This window comes from Haematobia irritans, chromosome 5 (genome assembly GCF_050003625.1).
Source record: "Haematobia irritans isolate KBUSLIRL chromosome 5, ASM5000362v1, whole genome shotgun sequence".
Classification (NCBI taxonomy): Eukaryota; Metazoa; Arthropoda; class Insecta; order Diptera; family Muscidae; genus Haematobia; species Haematobia irritans.
In genome coordinates this window covers 147945590-147962220 of record NC_134401.1, presented here as the reverse complement: position 1 = coordinate 147962220, position 16631 = coordinate 147945590, and the positions used below count along the sequence as shown (strand labels likewise).

Genomic DNA, 16631 nt, shown 5'->3' with positions numbered 1-16631 from the left:
TATCAGGCTCACTTAGACTATTCAGTCCATTGTGATACCACATTGGTGAACTTCTCTCTTATCACTGAGTGCTGCCCGATTCCATGTTAAGCTCAATGACAAGGAACCTCCTTTTTATAGCCGAGTCCGAACGGCGTTCCACATTGCTGTGATACCACTTAGAGAAGCTTTGAAACCCTCAGAAATGTCACCAACATTACTGAGGTGGGATAATCCACCGCTGAAAAACTTTTTGGTGTTCGGTCGAAGCAGGAATCGAACCCACGACCTTGTGTATGCAAGGCGGGCATGCTAACCATTGCACCACGGTGGCTCCCAACTAAACTACCACAGTTTGCTTTTTTAAGTTGCTGATGTGAGCAAGCCAGATGTGGTGAAATTTAGAAGTTGAAGAGAGTAAGAGAGTATAGCTTAGCAAATCAAGGAGAAAACAACAAAAATCGTCTCTAGTTGTGTCCTGAGCACGGTTGCCATAGTTGATAGAATTCTATCTTCTACCAAAAATGGTAGATTTTTTACTGTTTGGTAGATTGGTAGAATTCTTGACGTTTTGGTAGATTTTGAAGAATAGAAATAAAATTTTGACCAAATTTTCAATAGAAATAGAATTTTAACAAAATTTTCTATAGAAATAAAATTTTGACAAAATCTTCTATAGAAATGAAAATTTTGACAAAATTTTCTATAGAAATAAAATTTTGACAATATCTTCTATAGAAATGAAGTTTTTGACAAAATTTTTCTATAGAAATAAAATTTTAACAAAATTATCTATCGAATAAAATTTTGACAAAATTTCCTATAGAAATAAAATATTGACAAAATTTTCTATAGGAATAAAATCCTCCACTGGCGTTCGTCTCTATGGTCAGTGTGAGGACAATGTAGCAGGACAATGTATTTCGATAGTTCACCGTCCAAAAATAACAATATGTTCTTGACACATGTTTGAGGAAGGCATATTTCTTCTTTGGATATGTCCAGCTCAGTCAAGGGTAGCTTGAAACATTTTTTTTTTCAAACCGAAAATTTTTGTAGTACAGTGTATTCTATGGAAAAAAACCACAAACCTAGTTAGTTCTAAAATCCTATGGTTTTCTGCAAAGAGGAAAGGACTTGACAAAAGACTAATTACCATCATGATGTAGAGTCCTTTGAAAGTGGTCTTCAAAAATGCTTGGTCAATTTCCTGTGGTAGACGTTTGTTTTACGCATTAATTTGTAATGGGAAAATATGGTTAACTAAACTACAAAAGGGATGGAATTGACAGTACACAATGTATTGGTTTAGTTTCTTGAGAGATGTGCCAGACAGATAGGTGCTTACATATGAAATCAGTTTCATTACACTGAAAAAACTAGACTTAGATCCGAATTTGTTTTTAAAAAAATCGAAACGATATAACAGTTGCCACAAGTGGTAACAAAAATCTGCCAAAATTAAAAAAAAACACACACACACACACAAAACACAAAAAAAATTGTGTTGGCATGGGAAAGAAAAAAATAGAATTTTCCAAATTTTGAAAAACGTCAAAAAGTCGACTTTTAAATTTTGATTACAGTCCCTAATATCTAATTCAAAGTGCACAGGGGAGTATGAGTAATTTTAATGAGGACATCTTAGCGTATGATTACTTCTAATATACATGTACGCTCCGGTGAATCTACTTATTATTTTAAAACGGATTTATGATTATCGTAACAGGAGGACTAGAAAAAAAATTAACTTCAAATAAATTTTTTATTTTTATGTAATACCCTTTAAAATATTGGAGCCCACCGTGATTTCACCGAATACCGAAATAGCTTTTAAATGGGCCTTCTACCATCTGGGTGTTTCAAAATGGTTTCATCGTAATATGAAACGCTATTTGGACCACGGTTGCCACAGTTGGTAGAATTCTACCAAAAATTTTAGCTTTTTTACTGTTTGGTAGATTGGTAGAATCCTTCATATGTTGGTAGATTTAACAAAACATTCCTCTTCAACTAAGAGGTAAGAGGTAATTTTCTATAGAAAAAAAAAATGTTGACAAAATTGTCCATAGAAATACAATTTTGACAAAATTTTCTATAGAAATAAAATTTTGACACAATTTTCTATAGAAATAAAATTTTGACAAAAATTTTCAATAGAAATAAAATTTTGACACAATTTTCTATAGAAATAAAATTTTGACAAAAATTTTCGATAGAAATAAGATTTTGACAAAATTTTCTATAGAAAGAAAAATTTGACAAAAATTTTCTATAGGTATAAAATTTTGACAAAATTTTCTATAGGAATAAAATTTTGACAAAAATTTTCTATAAAAATAAAATTTTGACAAAATTTTCTATAGAACTAAAATTTGGACAAAATTTTGTATAGAACTAAAATTTTGACAAAATTTTCTATAGAAATAAAAATTTGACACAATTTTCTATAAAAATAAAATTTTGACAACATTTTCTATGGAAATAAAATTTTGACAAAATTTTCTATGGAAATAAAATTTTGACAAAATTTTCTATAGAACTAAAATTTGGACAAAATTTTCTATAGAACTAAAATTTTGACAAAATTTTCTATAGAAATAACATTTTGACAAAATTTTCTATAGAAATAAAATTTTGACAAAAGTTTTTATAGAAATAAAATTTTGACACAATTTTCTATAGAAATAAAATTTTGACAAAATTTTCTATAGAAATAAAATTTTGACAAAATCTTCTATAGAAATAAAATTTTGACAAAATTTTCTATTGAAATAAAAATTTGACACAATTTTCTATAAAAATAAAATTTTGACAAAATTTTCTATGGAAATAAAATTTTGACAAGATTTTCTATAGAAATAAAATTTTGACAAAATTTTCTATAAAAATAAAATTTTGACAAAATTTTCGATAGAAATAAAATTTTGACAAAAATTTTCTATAGAAATAAAATTTTGACAAAAATTTTCTCTAGACATAAAATTTTGACAAAATTTTCTATAGGAATAAAATTTTGACAAAATGTTTCTATAAAAATAACATTTTTACAAAATTTTCTATAAAAATAATATTTTGACAAAATTTTCTATAGAAATAAAATTTTGACAAAATTTTCTATAAAAATAATATTTTGACAAAATTTTCTATAGAAATAAAATTTTAACAAAAGTTTTTATAGAAATAAAATTTTGACACAATTTTCTATAGAAATAAAATTTTGACAAAATTTTCTATAGAAATAAAATTTTGACAAAATTTTCTATAGAAATAAAATTTTGACAAAATTTTCTATAGAAAGAAATTTTTGACAAAAATTTTCTATAGGCATAAAATTTTCTATAAGCATAAAATTTTGACAAAATTTTCTATAGCAATAAAATTTTGACAAAATTTTTCTATAAAAATAAAATTTTGACAAAATTTTCTATTGAACTAAAATTTTGACAAAATTTTCTATAGAATTAAATTTTGACAAAATTTTCTATAGAAATAAAAATTTGACACAATTTTCTATGGAAATACAATTTTGACAAAATTTTCTATAGAAATAAAATTTTGACAAAATTTTCTATAGAAATAAAATTTTGACAAAATTTTCTATAAAAATAAAATTTTGACAAAATTTTCTATAGAAATAAAATTTTGATAAAAATTTTCTATAGAAAAAAAATTTTGACAAAAATTTTCTCTAGACATAAAATTTTGACAAAAATTTTCTCTAGACATAAAATTTTGACAAAATTTTCTATAGAAATAACATTTAGACAAAATTTTCTATAGAAATAAAACGTTGACACAATTTTCTATGGAAATAAAATGTTGACACAATTTTCTATAGAAATAAAATTCTGACAACATTTTCTATGGAAATAAAGTTTTGATAAAAAATTTTCTATATAAATAAAATTTTAACAAAATTTTCTATAGAAATAAAATGTTGATAAAAATGTTCTATAGAAACAAAATTTTGACAAAATTTTCTATAGAAATCGAATTTTGACAAATTTTTCTATAGGAGTAAAATTTTGACAAAATTTTCAATAGAAATAAAATTTTGACAAAATTTTCGATAGGAATAAAATTTTAATAAAATTTTCTATTGAAATAAAATTTAGACATAATTTTTTATAGAAATAACATTTAGACAAAATTTTCTATAGATATAAAATGCTGACACAATTTTCTATAGAAATAAAATTTTGACATAAAAAATGCAATATAACACATTTCTTTCGAATAAAAAACATTTTTGTTGCACTAACCACAAAAATTTGATCGACATCTTCAAAATAAGATTTTCTTAATTTGGTTCATTTTTATTAAATTTTTCTTAAAATTTTAAGAGATTATTTTCGATTAATTGACAATTACAAAAATTACAAAATTTATTGAATGTGCCGAAGAAACATTAATTTTGTAATTAATTTTTTATTTTATTTTTTTTTAATTTCAGTAATCCATTTGGAAGAGCATACCTCCAGTTTTTTTCTAAGATTTATTACTCCACACTTCTAATATATTTTTCACAAATCCCATTAACTATTTTTTCTCGTATTTTTCTTTGCAGGCTGCCAAATCTTGCTCTATTTGGAAGACTGATCGATTGTGGAAAGCATTGCCTAGCAGCAAGTTTAGCACAAAAAACCCAGCACCATAACCATAAACTCAAGCAAATGTGTTTTTAAAGAGAAAAAGTGAAAAACAAAATCTGCTACCCTGGATCAAAGGATACAAATAAAGTTAAGCACCATCATGTTTCTGCCGGTTAAGTCGAATCTGTGAGTATTTCTCTCCAAGATAAAAATAATCCATTTAAACTCTAAAGCAAGACACTTTCAAATCACAGTGGATTATAACGAATATCATTCCAACACATCCAAGGAGAAAATCTCTTTACAAAGAACTATCCTTGAAACCTTAAACCATTTTACTTGAGGGCCATAAATACATGCCACATATAACTTTTTATATAAAACCACACAAAAGATCTCAGGAAAACTAAGACTACATGTAGACATTGAAAAAAACCATCGAGGACATCATCAAACCAAACCACAAACCATACTTTCCCATTGGGGAAAGTATGAGTAATGATGAATCAAATAAAGGGGGTTGCATACACTGTTGCCACTCGAGCCCAAAAATAATGAACACAAATTTTGAGAAATATTTACCAAAAAAACGCCAAAAAAAATTATTACTATAGAAAATTTTGTCAAAATTTTATTTCTATAGAAAACTTTGTCGAAATTTTATTTCTATAGAAAATTTTAATTCTGTAGAAAATTTTGTCAAATTTTAATTCCTATAGCAAATTTCTTCATATTTTAATTCCTATAGAAATTTTTGTGAAAGTTTTATTTCTATGGAAATTTTTTTAAAAAATGTATTTCTTTAGAAAATGTTTCTCTAAATTTTATTTCTAAAGAAAATTTTGTTAAAATTTTATTTCTATAGAAAATTTTGTTAAAATTTTATTTCTATAGAAAATTCTGTCAAAATGATATTTTATAGAAAATTTTTTTAAAATTTTATTTCTATAAAAAATTTTGTTAAAATTTTATTTTTATAGAAAAGTTTGTCACACTTATATTTCAGTACAAATTTTTTTCTATAGAAAATTTTTGTTGAAATTTTATTTCAATAGAACATTTTCTAAAAATTTTATTTCTAAAGAAAATTTTGTCAAAATTTAATTTCTCAAGATTTTATTTCTATAGAAAATTTTCTCAAAACTTTATTTCGATAGAAATTTTTCTCAACATTTTATTTCTATAGAAAACTTTTAAAAATTTTATTTCTTTAGAAAATTTTCTCAAAATTTTATTTCTACAAAAGATGTTCTCAACATTTTATTTCTATAGTAAATTTTCTCAAAATCTCATTTCTAAAGAAACTCTTATCAAAATTTTATTTCTATAAAAAATTTTTGTCAACATATTATTTCTATAGAAAATTTTGTCAAAAATTTATTTCTGTAGAAAATTTTGTTAAAATTTTATTTCTATAGAATTTTTTTTTTTAATTTTATTTCTATAAAAAATTTTGTCAAAATTGTATTTCTATAGAAAATTTTATTTTTATAGAAAAGTTTGTCAAACTTATATTTCAGTACAAACTTTTGTCAACATTTTATTTCTATAGAAAATGTTTGTTCAAATTTTATTTCAATAGAACATTTTCTCAAAATTTCATTTCTATAGGTCAAAAGCCTTTGTTGTTAGCACCTATTTTTTTATATTTATTTTCATAATTTATTATGATTGTAAATCTTGCCTTAAATAAATAAATAAATTTATTTCTATAGAAAATTTTGTCAACATTTTATTTCTAGAGAAAATTTTGTCAAAATTTTATTTTTATATAGAACATTTTGTCATATTTTAATTCCTGTAGAAATTTTTGTCAAAATTTTATTTCTATAGAAAATTTTATTTCTTTAGAAAATTTTGTCAAATTTTTATTCCTATAGAAAATTTTGTAAAATTTTCATTCCTATTGCAAATTTCATCATATTTTAATTCCTATAGAAATTTTTGTCAAAGTTTTATTTCTATGGAATTTTTTTAAAAAATTTTATTTTTTTAGAAAATTTTGTCAAAAATTTATTTCTTTAAAAAATGTTCTCAACATTTTATTTCTATAGAAAATTTTCTCAAAATTTTATTTCCATAGAATTTTTTTCAACATTTTATTTCTATAGAAAATTTTGTCAAAATTTTATTTCTATAGAAAATTTTGTCAAAATGTTATTCCTCTATAGCAAATTTTCTCAAAATTGCATTTCTACAGAACACCTTATCAAAATTGTATTTCTATAGAAAATTTTTGTCAAAATTTTATTTCTGTAGAAAATTTTTTAAAATGTTATTTCTAAAAAACATTTTGTCAAAATTATATTTCTATAGAAAATTTTGTCAATATTTTATTTCTATCAAAAATTTTGTCAAAATTGTATTTCTATAGAAAATTTTGTCAAAATTTTATTTTATAGAAAATTTATCAAAATTATATTTCAGTACAAACTTTTGTAAAAATTTTATTTCTGTAGAAAATTTTTGTTAAATTTTAATTTCAATAGAACATTTTGTCAAAATTATAGGTCTATAGAATTTTTTTTTTAAATTTTCTTTCTATAGAAAATTTTGTCAAAATTTTATTTCTATAGAAAATTTTCTCAAAATTTTATTTCTATAGAAAATTTTCTCAAAATTTTATTTCTATAGAAAATTTTGTCAATATTTTTTTTTCTGTAGAAAATTTTGTCAAAATTTTATTTCTATACATTTTTTTTAAATTTTATTTCTATAGAAAATTTTGTCAAAATTTTATTTTTAAACAAAATGTTATTTCTAGAAAAAACTTTGTCAACATTTTATTTTAAATTTTTTAAAGAATTTTGTCAACATTTTATTTCTATAGAAAATTTTGTCAAAATTTTATTTCTATAGAATATTTTGTGAAAATGTTATTTTAATTTTGTCAAAATTTTATGTAAGTTTTGTCAATATTTAATTTTTGAATTTTTTCAAAATTTTGCCAAAATGTTATTTCTATAGAAAATTTTGTCAAAATTTTATTATTATAGATAATCTTGTAAAAATTGTATTTCTATAGGAAATTTTGTCAAAACTTTATTCTTATAGAAAAGTTTGTCAAAATTATATTTCTGTACAAACTTTTGTCAAAATTTTATTTCTGTAGAAAATTTGTGTTCAAAATTTATTTCAATAGAACATTTTCCCAAAATTGTATTTCCATAGAAAATTTTGTCAAAATTTTATTTCTATAGAAAATTTTTTCAAAATATAATTTCTAGAGAAAATTTTGTCAAAATTTTATTTCTATAGAAAATTTTGTCGAAAGTCTATTTTTAAAGAAAAGTTTGTCAAAATTATATTTACATATTTATATTTATATTACATTTTGTTAAAATTTTATTTCTATAGAACATTTTGTCAAAATTATAGTTCTATTGAATTTTTTTTTCAAAATTTTATTTCTATAGAAAATTTTGTAAAAATTTTAATTCTATAGAAAATTTTCTCAAAATTTTATTTCTAGCGATAATGTTGTCAAAATTGTATTTCTATAGAAAATTTTGTCAAAATTCGACTTTTAAAGAAAAGTTTGTCAAAATTATATTTCTGTACAAACTTTTGTCAAAATTGTGTTTCTGTAGAACATTTTTGTTAAAATTTTATTTCAATAGAACATTTTGTCAAAATTATAATTCTAAAGAATTTTTTTTTTTTCGAAATTTTATTTCTATAGAAAATTTTGTCAAAATTTTATTTCTATAGAAAATTTTGTCAAAATTTTATTTATATAGAAAATTTTTTCAAAATTATATTACTATAGAAAATTTTGTCAAATTTTTTTTTCTATAGAAATTTTTTTCAAAATTTTATTTTTATAGAAAAATGTGCCAAAATGTTATTTCTATAAAAAATGTTGCCAACATTTTATTTTAATTTTTTTTTAATTTTGTCAAAATTTTATTTCTATAGAACATTTTGTCAAAATGTTATTGTAATTTTGTCAATATTTTGTTTTTAATTTTTTTCAAAATTTTGCCAAAATTTTATTTCCATAGAAAATTTTTTCAAAATTTTATTTTTACAGAAAATTTTGTCAAAATTTTATTTTTATAGAAAATTTTGTCAATTTTTTTATGTTTTGTAGAAATTTGTGTAGTACCACTTAGTTTGGAGGGGAATAGTTTGCAAAATTTCCAAATCGTCAAGAATTCTACCAAACATTAAAAATTCTACAATTTTCGGTAGAATTCTACCAACTGTGGCAACCGTGGTTGCATAGCACATCATTCCCTGTTAACATTGTCAACAAAAACTATGAACATCCCATGTGACTGGAACTGCACCAAAGGATTGGGATCATTTCTATTCTATTCTAGCCCAGACTCCATTCATATTCATTGTCGCGACAAGGACAACGACAAGCCAGACAGCATAACCATAGCTGAAAGGAAACCTCAAGGAACTCTAGACAATTTGTCCGGCTTGTTGGCGTCTTTGATGTCATCATCAGCATTACTTCATGAATTTGATGGAGGATATATAAAGGGAATACGAAAGAAAAAAAGGACCAAAGGAGTGGAAAACTAACTCAGTGTCATTACATGACATTCATGCATTTATTTACGCATTCATTGTAGCAGTCATTATCGATGTGTGCATGTGTGTGTGTATAGGTCTATACAAAAGAGAGTGTAGAGGGTGTGGGTTAGTGTGGTATTTGACTACATCTGGTAGTTGTGTCCTTTCTGTGTACAAACAGTGATTTCATCATCATCGTCATCATCCACCCCCTAGCCAGCATATGTGTTGATGACTTTCCAAATGACCATTTTGGGTTGGTATTGTGGGGGTATTGTGGGATATTTGTTAGCTTAGTGCCATTTCAGATAAGGACACTCCACTGAATGAATGCAATTTGGGTCATTTTGCAAAAAGCAAAAAAGGAAAATCAACCCCCTTGCTCTCACTACACCGAACAGAATAAGGTTAATTGCCTCATAAAAAGCTTGGATAATGAACGGAACAGCAATTTCTCCAATTGATTTCTTCTTATGCTTCGACAAACTGCAAACATTGTTGTTGGAAATTGAGCCACCCATAATTTTCGTTTGCTAAAGTGGCTCAAGGGTGATGTGATTGTATACGAGAAGTGAAAATAAATATTTATGACAGCAATCAAACTAAATTTGCAAACTTTTATGACTAACATTAAAATCTGTAAGGACCAACACAAGGATATTTTTACTTTAAATGGTTAAATTTTAGTGGGCGTCGTATTTTGTAATTGATAAGGAGAAAGAGTCACATAACGTAATTAGTCCTATAAAGATTTAAATTTTCAAAAAACAAAAAAAAAATATCAAAAAATTTTTCGTATGAGTTTTACAGAATTTTTCAACCATAAAATTTTCTATGAAAGCTCAATTACTTGCTACAAAAAATTTCATCCTTATTAAATGTTTTATTGAATAAAATTTTTATACCTGTGAAAGTTTCTATAATATTTTTTATAGACCAGAGTTTGCGAATACGTTTCATTTCAAGTACACAAGGGAGTATGATTATTTTTATTTTTAACCATCTTAGCGTATGATTACTTTTAAAACAAAACATACGCTCCAGTGAACTTTCTACTAATTTTCAAATAGATATTAGGGGTCGAGAATTTTAAATATCAAAAAATCCTATAGACATAAAATTTTGACAACATTTTCTATAAATGTAAAATTTGGAAAAAAATGTCTAAAATTTTAACAAAATTTTCTATAGAAATAACATTTTGACAATATTTTCTATAAAAATAAAATTTTGGTAGATTATTTTTGTGTGATTGGGGATCGGTTATATATAACTATAGACTGATATGGACCAATTTTGGCATGGTTATTAGCGGCCTTATACTAACACCACGTTCCAAATTTCAACCGGATCGGATGAATTTTGCTCCTCCCAGAGGCTCCGGAGGCCAAATCTGGGGAACGGTTTATATGGGGGCTATATATAATTATGGACCGATATGGATCAATTCTTGCGTGTTTGTTGGAGACCACATTCTAACACCACGTACCAAATTTCAACCGGATCGGATGAATTTTGCTCCTTTAATAGGCTCCGGAGGTCAAATCTGGGTTTCGGTTTATATGGGGACTATATATAATTATGGACCGATATGGACCAATTATTGCATGGTTGTTAGAGACCATATTCTACTACCATGTACCAAATTTCAACCGGATCGGATGAATTTTTCTCCTCTAAAGGGCTCCGGAGGTCAAATCTGGGGATCGGTTTATATGGGGGCTATATATAATTATGGACCGATATGGACCAATTTTTGCAGGGTTGTTGGAGACCATATACTTACACCATGTACCAAATCTCAGCCGGATCGGATGAATTTTGCTCCTCTAAGAGGCTCCGGAGGTCAAATCTGGGGATCGGTTTATATGGGGGCTATATATAATTATGGACCGATATGGACCAATTTTTGCATGATTGTTGGAGACCTTATACTTATACCATGTACCCAATCTCAGCCGGATCGGATGAAATTTGCTTCTCTTAGTGGATCCGAAAACAAAATCTGGGGATCGGTTTATATGGGGGCTATATATAATTATGGACCGACATAGACCAATTCTTGCATGGTTATTAGAGACCATATACTAACACCATGTACCAAATTTCATCCGGATCGGATGAATTTGCTCCTCTAAGAGGCTCCGGAGGTCAAATCTGGGGATAGGTTTATATGGGGGCTATATATAATTATGGACCGATATGGACAAATTTTGGCATGATTGTTGGAGACCATATACTTATACCATGTACCAAATCTCAGCCGGATCGGATGAAATTTGCTTCTCTTAGAGGATCCGAAAACAAAATCTGGAGATCGGTTTATATGGGGGCTATATATAATTATGGACCGATATGGACCAATTTTTGCATGGTTGTTAGAGACAATATACTAACACCACGTACCAAATTTAAACCGGATAGAATGAATTTTGCTCTTCTAAGAGGCTCCGGAGGTCAAATCTGGGGATCGGTTTATATGGGGCTATATATAATTATGGACCGATATAGACCAATTTTTGCATGGTTATATACCAATACCATGTACCAAATTTCAGCCGGATCGGATGAAATTTGCTTCTCTTTGAGGATCCGCAAACCAAATCTGGGGATCGGATGAAATTTGCTTCTCTTAGAGTCCCCGCAAGCCAAATTTGGCGGTCCGTTTATATGGGGCCTATACGTAAAAGTGGACCGATATGGCCCATTTGCAGTACCATCCAACCTGCATCAATAACAACTACTTGTGCCAAGTTTCAAGTTGATAGCTTGTTTCGTTCCGAAGTTAGCGTGATTTCAACAAACGGACGGACGGACATGCTTAGATCGACTCAGAATTTCACCACGACCCAGAATATATATACTTTATGGGGTCTTAGAGCAATATTTCGATGTGTTATCCTATGGTGGATGGTATAAAAAATGCTCTAGTGAACATACTTGTAATTTTCAAATAGGTGTTAGGGGACGAGAAAAGTCCGTAATTCTATTCTCTTTAATTTTTTTATAATATTTTTGCTAATAGGAAATTTTGTTTCCCATTGTCATACTTTTTTTTTACTAAAATTTCGTTTCTCGACATTTTTCATAAAATTTCCACTTCCATGAAGCTTTTTGTGACAATATCAGTTCATGTCTTATTATTTTATGGACCAGGATTATTAAATATATCTCATTTTAAGTACACAGGGGAGTATGATTATTTTTAATGTGACCATCTAAGCGTATGATTACTTTTAATATAAATATACGCCCCAATGACCCTTGTTATAATTTTCAAATTGCTTCATGAAAATTGTATTAAATATTTTATTGTCACTTTATGTTCTACAATATATTGGGAGCCACTGTGGTTAGCTTTTGCCAGTATTGGGAATTTTTTCCTCTAAATTGAGGATATTTGGTCGCGGATACGAATGAAATTATTTTAGTTGGGGCCTTGAGGATTTGGTGGAGAAACTTTCATAAATTTGGCGATTTTTGTGCCAAATTTTTCGAAATAGGTTCAGTATAATAAATAACGTTTGGATGAAATTCCGTTTATTTTACATTGTATTAATAAAGAAGCACAGAGAATCGTCAAAATTTAATGAAAAGAAAAAAAACAGAGGATTTGTATTCCTCGGCATACCAAATAGAACATTTGGACTAGAAACCTTTTTTTTCAAAATTCTATTGAAAATTTAATCAAAATTTTATTTCTATAAAAATTTTTGTCAAAATTTTATTTCTATAGAAATTTTTGTCAAAATGTTATTTCTACAGAAAATTTTTTCAAAATTTTATTTCTATAGAAAATTATGTAAAAATTTTATTTCCATAGAAAATTTCATTTCTATAGAAATTTTTGTAAAAATTTTATTTCTATAGAAAATTTTGTAAAAATTTTATTTCTATAGAACATTTAGTCAAACTTTTACTTCTATAGAAAATTTTGATGAAAATTTTATTTCTATAGAAGATTTTGTCAAAATATTATTTCTATAGAAAATTTTGGTCAAAATTTTATTTCTATAAAAATTTTGTCAAAATTTTATTTCTATAGAAAATTTTGTCAAAATTTTATTTCTATAGAAAATTTTGTCAAAATTTTATTTCTATAGAAAATATTGTCAACATTTTATTTCTATAGAAAATTTTGTCACAATTTTATTTCTATAGAAAATTTTGTCACAATTTTATTTCTATAGAAAATTTTGTAAAAATTTTATTTCTATAGAAAATTTTCTCAAAATGTTATTTCTATAGAAAATTTTGTAAAAATTTTATTTCTATAGAAAATTTTGTAAAAATTTTATTCTATAAAAAATTTTGTCAAAATTTCAATTCTATAGAAAATTTTGTCAACATTTTATTTCTATAGAAAGTTTTGTCACAATTTTATTTCTATAGAAAATTTTGTCAAAATTTTATTTTAAAAAAAATTTTGTCAAAATTTTATTTCATACAAAATTTTGTCAAAATTTCAATTATATAGAAAATTTTGTCAACATTTTATTTTTATAGGAAGTTTTGTCAAAATTTCAATGCTATAGAAAATTTTGTAAAAATTTTATTTCTATAGAAAATTTTGTCAAAATTTTATTTCTATAGAAAATTTTGTCAAAATTTTATTTCTATAGAAAATTTTGTCAAAATTTTATTTCTATAAAAAATTTTGTCAAAATTTCAATTCTATAGAAAATTTTGTCAACATTTTATTTCTATAGAAAATTTTGTCAAAATTTTATTTCTATAGAAAATTTTGTAAAAATTTTATTTCTATAGAAAATTTTGTAAAAATTTTATTTCTATAGAAAATTTTGTAAACATTTTATTCTATAACAAATTTTGTAAAAATTTTATTCTATAAAACATTTTGTCAAAATTTTATTTCTATAGAAAATTTTGTAAAAATTTTATTCTATAAAAAATTTTGTCAAAATTTTATTTCTATAGAAAATTTTGTAAAAATTTTATTTCTATAGAGAATTTTGTAAAAATTTTATTTCTATAGAAAATTTTGTAAAAATTTTATTCTATAAAAAATTTTGCCAGAATTTTATTTCTATAGAAAATTGTGTCTAAATTTTATTTCTATAGAAAAGTTTGGTCAAAATTTTATTTCTATAGAAAATTTTGTCAAAATTTTATTTCTATAGAAAATTTTACCAAAATTGTATTTCTATCGAAAATTTTCTCAAAACTTTATTTCTATAAAGAATTTGACAAAATTTTATTTCTATACAAATTTTTATCAAAAATTTATTTGTATAAAAAATTTATCAAAAATTTGTTTCTATAGAAAATTTTGTCAAAATTTTATTTCTGTAGCAAAATTTTGTCAAAATTTTATTTTTATAGCAAATTTTGTCAAAATTTTATATTGAAATTTTTATGTCTATACAAAATTCTGCGAAAATTTTATTTTTAGAAAAAATTTTGTGAAATTTTTATTTCTATTGAAAATTTTGTCAAAATTTTATTTCTGTAGAAAATTGTGTCAATATTTTATTTCTATAGAAAATTTTGTCAAAATTGTATTTCTATAGAAAATGTTGTCAAAATTTTTTTTTATGGAAATTGTGGTCAAAATTTTATTTCTATAGAAAATTTTGTCAAAATTTTATTTCTATACCAAATTTTGCAAAATTTTATTTCCATAGAAAATTTTGGTCAAAATTTTATTTCTATAGAAAATTTTGTCAAAATTTTATTTCTATAGAAAATTTTGTCAAAATTTTATTTCAATAGAAAATTGTGTCAAAATTTTATTTCTATAGAAAATTTTGTCAAAATTTTATTTCTATAGAAAATTTTGTCAAAATTTTATTTCTATAGAAAATGTTGTCAAAATTTTATTTCTATAGAAAATTGTGTCAAAATTTTATTTCTATAGAAAATTGTGTCAAAATGTTATTTCTATAGAAAATTTTGCCAAATTTTATTTCTATAGAAAATTTTGTCAAAATTTTATTTCTATAGAAAAGTTTGTAAAAATATTATTTCTATAGAAAATTTTGTCAAAATTTCAATTCTATAGAAAATTTTGTCGACATTTTATTTCTATAGAAAGTTTTGTCCAAATTTTATTTCTATAGTAAAATGTGTCAATATTTTATTTCTATAGAAAATTGTGTCAAAATTTTATATCTATAGAAAATTTTGCATAATTTTATTTCTATAGAAAGTTTCGTCAAAATTTTATTTCTGTAGAAAATTTTGTCAAAATTTTATTTCTGTAGAAAATTTTGTCAAACTTTTATTTCTATAGAACTTTTTGTCAAAATTTTATTTCTATTGAAAATTTTCTCAAAATTTTTCTATAGAAAATTTTGTCAAAATTTTATTTCTATAGAAAATTTTGTCAACATTTTATTTCTATAGAAAATTTTGCCAACCTTTTAATTCTATAGAAAATATCCTATAACATTTTTATGGCCTTTTCATTTCTTAATTAATTCATAATTTACGAAATCAATTTAATAATGAATTCCACTAATTTCAATTTCAGTTCCACCGACAACACTGCCAATAGTGAAGATGTTACCACCACCAGCAACAATTCAACACAAACACCCAGTGATCTTAGCCCACCGGGACCAAATGAAGAAATTCTACCACAGGCCCATCATCAAAATCCTGGACATTGTGTGGCCTCCTTTGCAGCGATAAACCAAATGCGAACCAATGCTCAGGTAATGTAGGATACGATGACCCTAAGCATAGAAATAACGAAAAACCCATACGTGTAATGGCATTTGTAATACTAAAGAGTAATCCGGAAATATTCCCAAATACCGCCAAAACATGACCATGATATACATTCGCTGGGAAATAAATCCCCAAAAAAGAAATCCACACATAACAGCATGTTTGCCGGTAATCTATAGATAATCGGAAAAAAAGTTTCATATAAACACCTCAGAATAAAAGGAAGAACTTCATCGACATCGACACCATCATCATAATCAACACCTCATCATCAACGTCACCATGGTCGTCTTCATACACTGTCACTTAGTTCCGATACGTGCCAGACATGAAGACGCGAATTTTGTTTTTATTTTTGTTTTCGTTTTCTTTTTTGCCATTTGGATATTTTTTATGGAATTCGAGTCTATAGAAACCACCCAAAGGCCCACAGCTACAAATGTAATAGTCTTTCACTCTCTGGGGGCTATATGGGAAAGTAACAGATTGTGTTATAATCTAAGCACAGTGGGAAAAACCAAGAAAAGGTGGAAAATTCCGTAAAAATAAAATATTTTTGTAGAAAATTTCATTCAAATTTCATCTTTATAACAAATTTCATCGGAATGAAATTTTTGTAGACATTTTTATAGGAATGAACTTTATTTTAGAAAATTTTATTGAAATTAATTTGTTATGGAAAATTTCATTGGAATAAATTTTTTATAGGAAATTTCATACGAATACAATTTTTATAGAAAATTTCGTATGAATGAATTTGATACGAAGTTTTTATAGAAAATTTTATACGAAATCTTTGTGGAAAATTTCATATGAAATTATAATAGAAAATTTCAT

The 16631-nt window shown here is 24.8% G+C and overlaps 1 protein-coding gene across 1 annotated transcript in view; it reads left to right on the top strand.

Moving 5' to 3' along the window:
• The window catches only part of LOC142239078 (kelch-like protein 17), a 115469-nt gene that overhangs the window by 80299 nt on the left and 18539 nt on the right, over positions 1-16631 (top strand). Inside the window, exons 3-4 of the mRNA XM_075310841.1 lie at positions 4550-4760; positions 15595-15778. Of these exons, the coding sequence (XP_075166956.1) occupies positions 4735-4760; positions 15595-15778 (210 nt within the window). The 5' untranslated portion in view covers positions 4550-4734. The remainder of the gene's footprint in view (positions 1-4549; positions 4761-15594; positions 15779-16631) is intronic.